Source organism: Venturia canescens, chromosome 4, assembly GCF_019457755.1.
Source record: "Venturia canescens isolate UGA chromosome 4, ASM1945775v1, whole genome shotgun sequence".
Taxonomy (NCBI): domain Eukaryota; kingdom Metazoa; phylum Arthropoda; class Insecta; order Hymenoptera; family Ichneumonidae; genus Venturia; species Venturia canescens.
Window position 1 is genome coordinate 12964956 of NC_057424.1, and position 16108 is coordinate 12981063.

The following is a 16108-nucleotide window of genomic DNA, read 5'->3' on the forward strand; positions in this document are numbered from 1 at the left end:
TGGTGTGTATGTGTGTGAAATTTGCTATAGCTTGATACAAGCGAGTTCTATACCTCGCAGTGTAACACATCGTGAAACGGCCAGAGAGTCAGTGGTTTTTATTTCGAGAATGCCTCGATTGTAGTTTTGCAGTGAATTAGCCGCTCTGATAGGTGAGTCTCGTTAATAACCAGTGTTTAGAAAAAGTGACAACGATACTTTGAACTATAAGCATATATATGGTAAAAATGAATATGAAAAAGGTGTGAAAAGGAAATACGAAAGAAACAGTGACAAGCAAGCGCGTTGCCGATCAATGCTGGGCTCACTCGGGTGTGCCCCGTTCGAGTCTGTCTATCACACTCCTCCCTGCGTTCCCTGACTCACCTTTACTCGTTATATGGATGCATTAAAAAAAAACTTAAAAAGCCCCTACGCCTATCGATTTTCTCCTAAAATACCTCTGTTTCAAGCGACCAAAAAAAACGATCGAAACAAAAAGTTTGTGATCACGGCGTTTAAAATCATCACACACCCAACTCTATTCCCGAACGATGTTGTCATAACTTGGAGGCAATCGAGTTCGATGAGATCACCGTACGTGTGTTACTTGTGCGTGTGTTTTTCGTTTCTTCATACGAGTGAGCGCTACCTGGTTTTTTTTTTTTTTTTTTTTTTTTTAATTTAATTCTCCATGATTGTGTCTCAAAAGCCTGAATTACCGAACGCGTTATTTTTATCGCGAATGTCAAATGACGTAGATTTTTATTATTCTCATCAAGGACTCTTTCGCGAATTGCTCGTCAAAACATATAATCTAGCCCGTGCACTTGTATCCATTTGAGTTTATCATTGTGCAACAAACCGTGTCGTTATCTCTTTCCGTGTGTACCTTTCGTTAGAAACATGGACGCCCATATTACCTCGTTTCTACTGGCAACCGTTATACCAAAACAATAAAGAAACAAACACAAATGTTGGAAAAAAAAACAACAATGTTGTAAATATGTTTAATCGAAACTGGAACCGGTATCGAACGACGCGAAAACGCACACGCGTTCACGCCTTTATGCATACGTATACCACCAAGTCTCTTGATAAATTCGTACGAATTCATGCACGAGGCGTTTCTTGTCAAATGAGCGCTTTCTAGAGTTACTGGCGGTGTCGTCAGCGAGCTTTGTTTGATTAGGAAAATTCGAAGAAAATAACCTCGCACATGATCGTTGCGGTATTCTGAGAAATAATGAAAAATGCCAAACTAGCAAAATCGCGTTACGATTTAGCCCAAGGAATCGAAGCAACTTGTTCAATTCGGTCGTCGAACTCTGACAATGTGTTACTTCATGTCAGACGGATAAAAAAATTTTGAAAAAAATCTTCATTTCTAATCTAATATTTTCAACAATTATTATTATTAGATCAAACAAAAATGTTTCCACGATAAAAGTCGTTGCCATTCGAACAGTTCGTGATGAAAACAGTGAATGTTTTTTTTCCAGAGCCATTATAGAACAGAATCATGAGGTGTTCACTGTTTATTATCGCGGCATTCGCCTTACACGCATCAGCCTCGAGTGAGTATAAAATTAAATATTTACTACACTTGTAATTCACATATGAATATATCAATATATATATTGGTGAGGAGAGCATCAAAACACGTATAGGATATTCCATGTCAATTAGGTCGCTCTGAAAGTGGTATCCAGTGGAATCACCATAATTTGTAATTCTCGAAAATATAAACCATGAAATTTCTAATGAACCAAACTTCTTCCATATGGATAAAATTCATTTCTACAAATTCGTTTTGGTGGGAGGTTTTAATTGGTAAATTTCTGTGAAAAAGTGTTTTCAAAGCGTCATACCCTAGGTGATTAAAAAGCCTATAAAAATATTGTTTAAATAGTACTTATCTGAGAATTTTCTTGATTGGACTAAAAGTGTGGTAGAAGTGAATGAACATTTTTTTGACGTTTGAATATTGTTAAAAACTTGAAATACCAATTTTGAAGTTTGAAATAGAATTGTTTGTTCTCTGTTAGCAGGGAAAAAATAACGGCATGGACTGTAATGGCATTGAATATTCTATATTTGAAGTATTTATTTAAATGTGAACTAAGAATTGGGATTAATTGATGATTTTGCATTATAGTTCGAATACCGGATTTTACAGAAGGTGAAAGTTATTGAAAGAATTCATGAGAGACGTGTAGTTTTATTGAAATTTTCTAATCGTTAAAAATAGAAATACTAAAATCATAACTGTCATTCGTGTCATTGATAATAATCGATCGAATAAATTAATATCAATTAATGTTTGGGTGTTTGAACATTCACGCTGTCTTCACAAACATCATACTATCACGAGTAATTAATCATTTCATGTGTACATTCGAGGATCATGCATTAGCAAAAATGAAATAGAACTATTAGCGCCATGACATTTCCCTTGAAACTCCGTTAGAACTTGAGACAAGTTCATGTATCAAAGTCACCTACCCTTCTTGCTCGAATCTTACTCACGGTTTATTACCAGCTTGCACCTTTTTTCTAAATGGCATAGATTACTACTTGATGTTCTGTGCTGACTCCCTTTGAACTATTAGTGATTTTATTTTCCATCAATGATTATAGTGAATTTTCTTTTTTTGCTATACATTTGCTCAAGATAAACGAGTGAAATATTTTTTATTCATTTTTTCTATTAACATAAATACTCTGAGTGTTTTCTACCAGTCTATCAATCAAGAAATTGGAAGTTTGACAATTTTTTAGACAGAAAAACGAGATGCTTGTAATGAAAATTGAAAAGAAAAAAAACTGAAAATTCACTGTATTCTTCTTTGATTTTTTTATTTACAACTCTGATGTTTAATGGTATAAATATTTCGACAACTTCAATGTGTTATTCGTTATTCATTTCAGTTCAATCACCGCCAAGAATAACAAAACAACCGCCCACAGACGAGCTACTCTTTCAAGTAGCTCAACAAAGTCTCAACGAAAACGACAAACCGTTTCTCATAGAGTGCGAGGCCGAGGGTGAACCAGCACCTGAGTAAGAATTTTTTTTATCACTTTTCCATGAGTCAAGATAGTAACTTGGTAACGTTATTGAAAATATGGCAAAAAGAAAGAATTTTTGAGATCCCAGGAAGGGATCAATTTTCTATTAAAATTATTCGAAAAAGCCAGTGCAAACAAGTCAGCGTCGAAGAAAAGAAAATATAATTTTAAGCACATTCTTTGATCGATGACTCAACATTCACGGTAATTGTGACTGCATTCAAATAATTAATGCAAACGGTTCGGTTTACAGAGAAAAAAAATTACAAGATTGAGCTTTTTTTCAAAAAATGGGAAGAGTTTTCGTGCCGAAATATCGAAAACCCAGTACTGTATTTTTCGCCGGTAATGAATCACGATTTCGTCGAGTCACTGCATCAATTCAAATATTCGCGCAGACGCGGGTTTGGCTTCGGGAGAAAAAAAACTAACGGAGAATGTAAATTGAGGAATTTCATTCATAAGAATAACTTTCTAGCCACTGTCTCTCAGTTCACGTTTGACTTTCTTGCACTACAATGAGCAGATAAACTGATCTTAATTACTTCGATGACCTCATGGCCTCAGGGAGATAAAATTACCACTCACGACACATGTGCCCCTCTCGTCGTTACCGTAAAACGAGCTCGAGCTAAGGAGAACTTTGGTAATAATGTTGCCTCAATTGACTACTGAGATGCGAACCCTACGAGCCATTTTTAAGGCTGCACTGGTTATTAACGTTTTTTTCACTCGATTAAAAAATTAATTTTTCTCAATTAATTTTGTCAAGGGATTATAGTTATAACTGAAAAATAGAACATTTTTTTATTAACATTAAAATTTTTTTCAATATTCGAGAGAACGAAAAATGCGACTAAACTGGAAAGAAGTTGGAAAAAAATTGATTTGCTAATGACTTTGCAAACGAATGAAGAAGATGAAGCTGAAACTCGAAAGTCTGTTCGAAGTGACATAATGTTCAGTCGACTGGACAATTGAAAAATCCTTGAGCGTTTATTTATGGCTACGAAACTTGTCAATTGGGTGATTTCGTCTCCCTCAGTGTTTCTGCAGCGCTGAATGAAAAGGAGAATTCATAGTGAATGAAATATCGTCCTCTTGTGTAAATTGCAGGTACAGATGGATAAAGAACGGGAAGAAATTCGAGTGGCCGGCTTACGACGATCGAATTTCACAACAGCCAGGTCGGGGTACGTTAGTGATAACGAGGGCACGTGATGAGGATTTGGGACAGTATCAGTGTTTCGCTACGAACGAATGGGGAACAGCCACCTCGAATTCGGTATTCTTGAGAAAAGCAGAATTGAACTCGTTCAAAGACGAGGATCCGAAGACTTTGAACGCGGACGAGGGTGAACCCTTCAAGATGACGTGTCAGCCGCCGGATGGTTGGCCAAAGCCGAACGTCTATTGGCTCATCCAAGATGCGGAGGGTAAAATTAAATCGATAAACAATACACGAATGACATTGGATCCAGAGGGAAATCTTTGGTTCAGTAACGTGACCAGAGCCGATGCATCAAATGACTTTTATTACGCTTGTGCGGCAACGTCGTTGTATCGAAAGGAATACAAAGTAGGAAATCGTTTTCAATTAAATGTCGTGTCGACTGGATCGTCGGCAAACCAAAACAAACACGAGCCGGTCAAGCAATACGTCAGCAGGAAGAACGAGGTGGCATTGAGAGGGAAAAAAATAGAATTGTATTGTATTTACGGTGGTACGCCGTTACCGCAAACGGTGTGGCTCAAAAACGGCGTTCGATTACAACCGACCGATCGAGTTACTCAAGGAAATTATGGCAAGTCTTTGATCATTAAAACGGCTACGTTCGAGGATGAAGGAACCTACACTTGCGAAGCTTCGAACGGTGTTGGTACGGCCAAATCACATTCGATCAATCTCAAAGTTCAAGCTGTTCCGTACTTCACCGTTGAGCCGGAAGTTATAAACGCCGCTGAGGACGAAACCGTCGAATTTCGTTGCGAAGCCCGGGGCTTACCGGAACCGCAAATCAAATGGATACACAACGGCAAACCAATCGCAGAAAGTCCACCGAATCCTCGTAGAAAAGTCTCTAAGAATTCCATCGTGATTGAAAAATTGACGAAAACCGATACCGGAAACTATGGTTGTAACGCTACCAATGCACTTGGTTACGTTTACAAAGATGTTTATGTCAATGTCTTGGCACTTAAGGCTGAAATCACACAACCTCCCATGGATCTTGCAACCGTTGATCGCGAAGACGTTCGTCTCACCTGTAGAGCTTTCGGTGCTCCGAAGCCGGCTATCAAATGGATTCGCAACGGACAAGAACTCACCGGTGGTCGTTACAAAACGCTCATTACTGGAGATTTGGAAATAAAAAATGTCGGATTCTTGGACAGTGGTTCTTACACTTGCCATGCTTCTAACAAATTGGGCTCTGACGAAGCCAGTGCTAGTCTCGTTGTAAAGGAACACACTAAAATCACTCACTCGCCCGAGAACTACGAAGTTTCTGCCGGAACTACTGCCACCTTCAGGTTCGTTTCGATTTACATAAAAAATGAAGTAAAATTTCAGGTTGTAGTTCTACAGAATATTACAGGCTCTCAGCAATATTGCTGAGACCACTTTTCAATTGAAAATTTCTCCTGTAAACTTTTCGTGAATAACTTGAAGATTTTTTATTTCAAGCTCAATGTTTATATTTATTTTCAGATGCAACGCCGTATCCGATCCAAGTTTACCGTTGACTATTGAATGGTTGAGCAACGGAGAGCCCATAGATACGGAGGCTGAACCAAGATTCCAACAGGCATTGGACGATCATTCGCTTTCGATAACGAAAACTACGGAATTAGATTCAGGAATTTACACGTGTCGAGCTTACACCGAACTCGATGAAGCTAGGGCCCAGGCTACGCTCACGGTCCAGGACGTGCCAAACGCTCCGGTACTTCTGGAAACCACGTGCTATTCGAATGAAGCCAAAATTCGTTGGTCTCCCATGGGAGATAACCGAGCTCCGATTTTGCGATATACCGCTCAATACAATACCTCTTTTACTCCAGACGCTTGGGAAGTAGCGGCTGAACACATACCGGCTACAGAACAAACTTACATTATTCCCATGTCACCGTGGGCCAATTACACTTTCCGCGTTTTGGCGTGGAATAAAATAGGTAATTTCAGTATTCAATAATCGATCAAAAGTAAATTTAAATAAATTTAAACCGTTTTCCATTTCTGGAGTAATGAAAATATAAGTGGAAAAAGCAGCGATCGGATTCCTTTTACATTCGTGACCAAAATAACCTGCTGAACTATTTTCTCGCAGGACCATCCGTGGCGTCAAGTCATGGAACTGTATGTACGACCCAGCCAGACGTGCCATACAAAAATCCCGGCAACGTGATGGGTAACGGCACCGATCCGCAAAACATAGTGATAAGCTGGACAGTGATGCCTCAAATAGAGCACAACGCACCGAAGTTTTTGTACAGAGTTACATATAGACGTGACATACCGGGAGAGCCTTGGGTGCAAGAGGAAATTCACGATTGGAAAGTGCATCGATTGCAAATTGACAATCAACCAACTTATCAGCGATATCAGATAAAAGTAGTCGCGATAAACGAGAAGGGAGAATCGTCAGCGGTGCCGCAAGTGGTGATCGGCTATTCCGGCGAGGATCAGCCGACCCAGGCGCCAAATAATTTCACTCTCATTAAAGTCGTTTCAAGCACTAGCGCCGAGTTGTCCTGGAACCCCGTTCCCGAAAGTTCCGTTCGAGGTGAATTACGTGGTTATAGAATACAAACGTGGATCGAGAGAGACGGTGAAGAAGGAATGCGCGAAGTCACCGTTGGAAATCGAACACGCGCTGTTATCGACAAATTCGTTCCGTACAGCAAAAATTACGTTCGCGTTCTCGCTTTCAACGGACGCTACAACGGTCCACCCTCCGAAGTTTTGAGCTTCAACACGCCCGAAGGAAAACCCGGAACGATTCTTAGTCTCGATGCATTCCCCATCGGCTCGAGCGCTCTCTGGCTCAAATGGACCAGGCCCGCCGAAACCAACGGTATTCTCACCGGATATCGCGTTTATTATCAAATCGTCAATGGCACTGCTCTCGGACCTCTTCTCGAAAGACAACCTCACGTTCTCAATCCCGAAGCAACTAGCGCCAAATTGGCTAGTTTGGCGCCAAACACTAATTACCGGATCCACGTCAAAGCTACCACGAGAATTGACGAAGGCGATGAGTGAGTTTTCATCGTATAAACTTTGCTTTTTTACTTTGGTCCTCGTATCTCTTAGATCATTTAAAATTTTATTTTATAAATTTAGTTTTATCAACGATTGTGCTTATCAAATTTCGTCAATGCAACACATTTTTCATATTCATGATCGAAAATATCATCCAAAAGTTGGAATTGATTCACGAATCTGAGGAAATTAACGATAAACAAGAAAATTAGTTTTATGTCAACAAAAACTCTGATTCGGTACGAAATCATCAAACATTTTGACTCGTACTTTTCTTCTAATGATTTCTAACGTCATTTTCCCTTTCATGATTTACAATACATTTTTCTTTCAAAACTTTAATACTGAGATATTCAATGTCCTTAATCGTGGTTTGTCACAATCGTGCAGCTTCTACATCGAGCAACGTACGAGACACTCGCAAAAACCAGACATGCCTCATTTCACGTGGGAGACATTCCCGAAAGAAAACGGTTATTCTAATATTAAGGTGATATGGATACCAAATTTGAACGGTTATCCAGGCAGTCACTTTTACGCTAAATACAAGCTCAAGGGTGAAACAATATTCCGGGAAACCGATCCTGAATTCCAGTCGAACGAGCTCGAGGTTTGTAGATTTCCACTATTGTCAATAATATTTCCATTTCGATATAATATACACAGAAATGTTCAAGAATAAAGTTTTATTAAACGATTTTTTTCTTAGATCCGAGGTCTTCAAAGTGGCGAGGTTTATGTCGTGAGCGTTGTCGCCGTTGACGGAAATCATCTGACGGAGAGTAAGCCGCAAGAAGTTGAAACGAGCAGCGAAGGCCCGATTATTCAGCCGAAGGAGAATTACGCTACCGCCGGATGGTTCATAGGTGATTCATACATTTTATTGTTCAATCGAATTCTACGAGTCAAGCGCCACGACTTTGAGAGTTACTGTCGTTTATTTAAGTCTATTACAATTTTTTAATATCTTTTATCTTTCCTCGATTATTCGATAAATTTATTATTCGGCTGTGGGATTTTCTTGGTGGTTCCTGAAAGAAAAAAATACATTATTTGTAATATTCTTCCAGCGTAAATTTTCCTCTCACTGTTATTGGTTTTTTCTCTCTTTGTAAAAACTTCAATTCAAATATTTATTTATGCTAAATATTTTCAATGGAAAGCTGTTTCTGAATGAGCGTTTCACATGATAAATAATTTACGAAAGAAGGTTTGCAATGTTACTGATCTTTGGACACGTTGATTTCAATTTTTTTTCTGATTTTACAGGGATGATGTTGGCCATTGCTTTTCTGCTAGTCGTGCTGATAATAGTTTGCGTGATAAAACGCAATCGTGGGGGTAAATACGCGGTGCACGAACGCGAGCTCGCTGCTGGTCGCGGCGACTATCCGGATGAGGGTGGTTTCCACGAATATTCGCAACCACTCGATACGAAATCGGCGGGTGGTCGGGCGTCTCTCGCCTCATCATCGCATCACGATGGTAAACATCCTGAATCTGATACGGACTCGATGGCCGAATACGGCGAGGGCGATACCGGTAAGCTTGCGTTTCAAATTTTTTTTTTTTCATTTCTCATTTTCACCACGTACGCACATTTTCCAATCACTCAATTCACTGTCTCGGAAAAAGTGATGGTCTGCAGTCCATCATGACAATCATAGGAACGAAGAAACGACAGAAAATATTTTCCATATTGTCCATAAACTCAATTTCAATTTAAATATGGACAATGGTTAATGGTTGTATCTAGTGATTTTTTGAGAAAATATTAAATCATGAAAGTAGTGTCTATCACGCTAAAAATTAGCGCATAAAATTTGAACTCCGAAAAATATGCACGTTCTCGCTCAAGTCCTTTAAACCGATATGATTTTCACAGTCGTTTCCACGTTCCAATGTGCCACGCTGATTTGTACTATGAATTTCACTATAAAATTTATTTCATAATTCTTGTCGTGTAGACCAATCGATTATTAGCAAGTAGAATAGCACCTGCTTGTGTGTATTTTTGTGTACATATTCGTGTCAAAGTTCAGTCGTAGAAATTTACCACTCCAATTTCCCAAAGTCCTCTCATTTTCGTCGATGAATTTCCCAATTTTTATTTAAATCCTCGATTCTTTCATTTATTCAGTACTATTTAATTCGTGAACTCAATCCAATTCCATTCTCTGCTTTCCTGTAAGCAGTTCTCGGAATATAGATTTTTATTTGTCATAATTCACTTATTCCGATGAATTTTCGGTTGATTCGTTAGCACTTTTATCTCCACTAAATCATTAATCTCAGCATTTTCAATCATTTATTCATCAAGACGACGAAACACATGCAATATTTTTACGTTTTTTTGTTTCTACTCTACACATTTTTTATTATTCGCTTTATTTGTTTTTTTTTTTTTTTTTTCGTTACGTTTGAAAAATGTAAAAAAAAACAGAGGGTATGAACGAGGATGGCTCATTCATCGGTCAGTATGGCCGACAGAGGAAACCGGAGCCCAATTCTCAGGCATTTGCGACCCTGGTCTAAGGTAAGTAAAACAATGAACTCTTTTTCTCACGTTTTGTGATTGTTTTGATGTTGGTTATTGTTCAATGCCAATTATTCAACGCTTATCCCGTAGATCCTTTTGAACCAATAGAAATTTCAATCATCGAAATTTTCGTTACAGAAACGAGGTAAAACGAGTTTTCGTTATGACCATGAAATATTAACCTTTCTCTCGAAATTTCGATTCAACCGTTGAAAACTCGTTTTTTTTTTCCTCGTTTCTGTTTGAGAACGAATCATTAAAGTGCGCTTGGTTGTTTAAAAATTTGCAGGTCGTTTTACCGAGGACGGTTCTTTCATCGGGCAGTACGGTCCAAAAGGAAGACCAGAGGAAACGCCAACGATTCCAACCGGGACGATGGCAACGTACGTGTAAAGTCGCCGTGTATAAAACATTTCACTAATTCAATCGTACGCAACGTCGTTATAGTTTTTTTTATCGATTTTTTTTTTTACCAACGTTAAAGGGAAAAAAAACTTTGACTCCGTCGTACTAACATGACGAGCCACACACAATCCTTGCCTGCCAAAAAAAGAAAGAAAAAAAAACAGAACAAAAAAGCAGCCGCTAAATTCTCAAATTTGCGCCGGGAGCGCAACGTCCAACACTCTTTACTGCCACTTAGAATTTTTTTTCTTTTCTTCGTCTTTTTGGGTTTTATCGATTACCTGATATCGTTCGACTGACTTGCAAATGGAATGATGCATTTTTACGCATGTTATTATTGATGATAAACGAATATAAAAAATGCGTGATGGAGTTATTGTGCATGCAAAGAATTTTTGTCCAATGTTTTTCTGAAACTTCCTTCAGTATTAAAATGAAAAAAAAAAAAATTCACGATAAACGTTTGTACGCTATTTTTGCAATTCTTTCGTATTATTTTACATGTAATTTCACGTGCTAATGATTCTCGTTAATTGAAAAACCCAAAGACGATACGTTAGGTGTTCCGTAGTCGGCAAAGCTAATCTACGGAATAATAGTTGTAGAAATTGAGAGAGAAAAAAACGAAGTACGAAAAATTGGGAGGAGCAACAAAAAAATCATAAAAAATTGGAGAAAAATAAATAAAAATATATGAATATCGTCGCGTCGCCAGCAAAATTTTGAACGGGCCAGAAATTGGGCTTTAATCGCCGGGTGTATTACAGGGTTTGAGAGTTACGTTTGTATTGTTCATTTCAAATATTCTATGAAGATCAAAGCGCGATTGTTCTTGGGCGATCTTCAGAATTTATTTCTCCAAACATATGAAGGTGAAATGAAATTCGAAAGAAGAAATTGTGCAAGCTCAGAGTTCGAAAGTACTATGCGAAATAGTAGAAGATGAATGAAGTTCAATTTTGCATCGTTAGACTGTACCGAAATTCCACTTTCTTTTTCTTCATCGTTAGAATTTGTTAGGCAAATATTAGCCATGAATTTTTGTGTCAAAATTTTCTTTAAGCCTTCGCATTGGAAAATCAAAAAATCAATTGTAAACAAATGGACGGAAAAATGAAAGAACGCGAATTTCCGTTGCAATCGGACGATGCAACCTTCGATTAACATATTCAAAAAAAGCCCGAATATCTGGCCTCGACTGAACGTAAACGTTTAATTATACACTCACACTTATATATAAATATATATATATATAAACATACATCTATTCAATACGAGATTTCGAAGAGAAAGAAAAATAATGGCTGAAAAAAGACAAGCAAATAATTCTCGAATAGATCGAATATTCGCAAATATTTTTACTCTGCAGACTGCGGGCCAAGAAAGAAAACAAATAACACATTTATGACGTAAAATAGAGAAATGATTTTACGTCGACATGGATGAGGGGAAAAAAACCAGCGAGGAGGGCATATTCGACAATTGATATTAAATAAGAGAAATTATTGAGAAAAGTAAGTAAGGAGCGAAAGGAAAGAAAGAAAGAAAGAGAGAAAACGGAACAAGGCCTCTAACTGTTGCTTTTTGTATGTGAGACACGCTTTAGCTAAAAAATACAAAATAAAGAAGAAAAAAAAGGAGGGGGAAAAAACGCATACGTAACGGAAAAGAAAAGACGAATGTTTTTTTCTTTGTCTTCTTTACGTTCGATTATTCGTTTGGCGATTGACTTTCATTATTATCATTGTATTATGATTATTTTTTTTCCTCTAGCACACCTTAATGAGCGTAGATTTACCACACATGACTATTTAATATATTAAAGCATTAAATATATGGAGATATTATATATATATATATATATATATATTAATTATTAATTAGTGTTAGAATTCCGAAGGAATGCGATGACACAAGAGCAGCTATTATTAATAATCATTATGTCGCATTTCTGTAATGAAATGTTTTGCGATGAACGTTAAGGTATTGAAAAACAAACGGAATGATGAAAAAAAATTGAGTCAAAAGAAGGGAAGCAATGGCACGTCGCACAGGAATAATCGTGAAACAAAAATACCGCCGTATAAAAAACAGAACAAAAAATATAATAAATTCAAATTACTACGCGGATTTACACACGTGCATTCGAGATTTTCGGGATAGTGTCGGGGAAAGATAAGCAAAGTTTACAGTACTAAATGTCGTTTAAACACAAAACAAAACAAAAAATCTTAATGAAATACTAAGGAAAAGTTACTCGTCGTCAATTCTCTCGAAATTCATCGAAACGAAAGAAAGAAAAAACCGATTCGTTTACTCGTATATACAAATGAAAATAATATATGCATATACACAGATACACACAAACACATACAAAAATGTCGGTGTTGGTCGCCGGTAATGAATGTAGGGAAGGAAGATGTTGAAATTAGAATCGTTGAAATGACAAATTTGATTTTTCTAATGGATACAAATAAACTTAGCAATTTTGTTAAGATCGATGGAAAAGTGGAAAAAACGGTTTCAACGATTTTTGTATTCAACATCGTACAAGGGGACTCGAATTTTGTTCAATACGATTTTGCGATGTTACGCGAGCGACGTTGAAAAGAAAAAAGATTCGTTTCAACATTATACTCGTTGTAAAATTTAAGCGAAATTTTTCATTCGTCACTACGACTTCCGAGTCCGGAGTAATAGTCGATAAATGAAAAGGCGAGAGGAAAGATAAAAATCACACTTCGGCATACGCGTTTCAGTATATTTTTCTATCGTGCTATTCTCGGATTGCGACCCGCGAAAAGAAGCGAAAAAAAGACAAAAGTGTCTGAGGCGTAGGAGAGAAGCAAAAGGAATGATGGACGGCAGCGCAAATCTCTCAAAGGGCTTAAATCTCAAACCACGAATCTCAAGTTAGATAGGAATTAACAAAACTCAAAGCCATCCTCCATGTAAACTTCCAGTGTATATTTGTATGAGTGATTTGTGAGCTTTTTTACGTACATTTTTTTCCTTCTCTTTTTTTACACTTTTTACGCCTTTTTGTAAACATTTTTTGCACCATCCTACGTGCTTGTCATAGAATTCTAGTTCCCCCCCCCCCCCCCCCGCCCCCCGTTGCGTTTACCGGAAGCGATGCTCCGAATATTCTGCACGCCGCGGAGCAATTTTTTTTATTCGAGTTTTGTTGTAACAGTTTATAAAATATGAAGATCTCTCGTAATTCACCAAACTCGAAATGCATTTGCAAACTCATACAGAAGTTGAAGATTGAAAAGAAAACAAAAAAAAACAAACGAACAGACTGCCGCACAGCGGTCAGACGAGGAATTCCTTATGCGGACATTTTCTCAACGTGTTGACGAATCAAAAGGAATGTAATAATAGAAAGAAAAAACATTGAACGGAAGAATGAAATAATTAAATTAACATACAACAATGCATCGCTTGTCGTTAGCGCCTGATCACCGTGTTGTCCGCCTTAGTGATATATAAATAATCCTAAATAATCGATTCAACATTTTGATAATCCTCGGATTAATTATGCTTAAATGCTCTGTTTTATTGTTAATACGATTAACGTTTTATTAATCGATAGCGAGATCTATCGTACAACGTACCGGCATACGTTCATTGTTTTTTCACTTATTTTTTCTCAACGAAGATCCTTATTTATTAGCCACATACAGAGAGAGAGAGAGAGAGAGGAGCAAGAGAAAATGAAAAATCGACGTTCGAAAAAAAAAACTGTGTAAACGTTCGACGAATGATTCGAGATTTTCTTGTGGCAAAGCGAAAAAAGCGTTTCTCGTTGGATATTTATCGTGTGCTGGTTCATTGCCAATGTTTAATTTTTCTTTCGTTCCTTCCGTACCACAATCTTTGCTAGAGTTACGTGAGGGGGAAAAATGATTTTTCTCGTCATTGCAATGCTCGAATGGCACACGCGTTAACAGAAATATAAATAAACTGAAAAAAAAAAAAAAAACAAATAATGAAAACAAAAACAACAGCGACACGATTATCGAAAGGAAATCATTCAAGTTTATGTACTTTTGTGCATTTTTGGTGAACGGCGACAGCGTTTTTTAGGCTATGGTTTTTTTTTTCTACGAAAGTTACACAACATCGTCGTATTTTTGACGATTTACCGTTAAAATAGGAGAGCGTTTTTTAAATGTAGATGCGAAGGTTGACAAGAAAGGAGAATTACACCGTCATACAATTTTTTATTATTTTCGATATATGAAGAAAAGAAAAATTTGGTCGATATATATATAAATATATATATATGTATTTAATTTTTAAGTTTGTTAGTTTACTATCGATCTTTATAACGTGCATTCCATCATACGTCCATGTAACATCCCACCCCATACCCCATGTCAATAATAAAGAAAAAAAAAAAAAAGAAAAATGAAAAACCAATCGAAACCATAACCAGCCTCGAAGACATTCATTTATTTTCAGCTCTAAAAAAAACGGATGTTCAAAAATAGAATAGAAAGGAAAACAATACCGAGATCGTTAGCTTCTATTACGTCGATATTCTCAAGCCTGTAAACACACCAGAAATCTTTCTACGGGCACCTGAAAGTCTCCTCCGACTCCCTTGGAACGGGAAAAAAACAAAACGATCGATCTCAAGCTATCCTTTTGTTGCTTCCTTCTCTACGAGATCCTCATACTTCGATTCCAAATATTTTTTTTACAACTTCGATTTACCGAGCTCACCAACCCCGTATATGGGATTCTTTGTCGAAATCTATCAATGACAGACTACAGTTTTCTTCCGTAATACGAGACTCCCTCTTTTCTCGCTTCTACCAAAATTGTTATGCTTTTTCTTACATTTTCGGCGAAAAAAATTCCGGGGGCAACGCCGAATACGAAATGTCATTTTTTTCATACAAATCCGGGCAAATTCCTATGAAAATACATGAAGCAATTGCTGTCTGTTCTCAAAATGTTGAGCTGTCACCCGGGTTATAAAATTTTCTCGATTTTTCATATTTTATATGTAAAAAAACTCAACTTTTGGGTCACGTTTTCTCATCCCAGAGGCAAAATGCGAGACCATTTTATATGATGCAGTGCAGTCAATGACTTCGACGGTTTTAAAATAAGTTTTTTTTTTAAATTGAACATAATCCAGAAGCCGGCGTTTGGTCATTGTGTTATTTTAACCTGAAAATGCCCGTACAAGTATAAATTTAGTGATTACGATCGATCATCACAGGGTGTTAACGAGTCAAAAGCGTTTACAAAATACGTAGGGTCTACCGGACCTCCTGCAGGCGCCAGGACTCGTCTTCGCCTCCGTGTCGTTCTCATTCTCTCTTCCTTTATCTCTCGCTGTTTCTGTCTTCGTCCCGTTCTCGTTTCGATCTCGGCGTAGCGTAGCGTTGACGTGAAAAACGGAGGGTTCTGTCTGAACAGGTCTCTGTCCCTCTCTGTTTGTCTTTTGTCCAAAGCGAGGCAGGTCTCGAGACAGAACGACTTGCGCGAGATCTGTGACCGATATTGCAATTATGCGAGACAGGTTTTTTGTCCGTTAAACACATCGATGCTTCGAGTTAAGACGAAAAAATCAAGCACACATTTAGCAGACCCTTCGACATCGCCAGAAACGGAGAGATGTATATGATGTGAAATATACCGTGAAACGAAAAAAGAGCTTTCTCAAGCCGGGGATATACATAGGTAGGGTGAGCAAGATCGTCGTGATTCGAGACCCGAGATCACTCCGTGAGAAATGAACACTGTGGACTGTGCTGATCTTCTTCCCTTTCCCTCTTGCCCCTACCGCGTCTCATGCGCTCCCTCCTTTCCCCACCTATTTCCCGAAA

At 37.8% G+C, this 16108-nt stretch overlaps 1 protein-coding gene and 2 long non-coding RNA genes across 7 annotated transcripts in view; 1 reads left to right on the plus strand and 2 right to left on the minus strand.

The window, feature by feature from the left end:
- Positions 1–14247, plus strand: Nrg (Neuroglian). 2 transcript variants are annotated; one of them, XM_043417685.1, is made up of 12 exons: positions 1–152; positions 1482–1556; positions 2138–2161; positions 2911–3043; positions 4168–5583; positions 5762–6225; positions 6381–7311; positions 7706–7925; positions 8025–8181; positions 8585–8857; positions 9759–9851; positions 10144–14247. In XM_043417685.1, exons 2-11 carry the CDS (start codon positions 1502–1504, stop codon positions 9848–9850), a joined length of 3765 nt encoding a protein of 1254 aa, XP_043273620.1. In that variant the 5' UTR covers positions 1–152; positions 1482–1501; the 3' UTR covers position 9851; positions 10144–14247. The 2 variants fall into 2 exon arrangements, with proteins under 2 accessions (XP_043273620.1, XP_043273621.1); XM_043417686.1 differs by lacking the exon at positions 2138–2161.
- Positions 7987–16108, minus strand: part of LOC122409840 (uncharacterized) — a 14947-nt gene continuing 6825 nt past the window's right edge. Inside the window, exon 2 of the long non-coding RNA XR_006260771.1 lies at positions 7987–8346. This is a non-coding gene — a long non-coding RNA (uncharacterized lncRNA). The remainder of the gene's footprint in view (positions 8347–16108) is intronic.
- On the minus strand, positions 14326–16018 carry LOC122409839 (uncharacterized). Of its 4 annotated transcripts, XR_006260769.1 has the most exons (3): positions 15860–16018; positions 15525–15770; positions 14326–15446 (listed from the first exon to the last, which is right to left on the minus strand). It is a non-coding gene; the product is annotated as an uncharacterized lncRNA (long non-coding RNA). The 4 variants fall into 4 exon arrangements; XR_006260768.1 differs by having other exon boundaries at positions 15548–16018; XR_006260770.1 differs by having other exon boundaries at positions 15543–16018.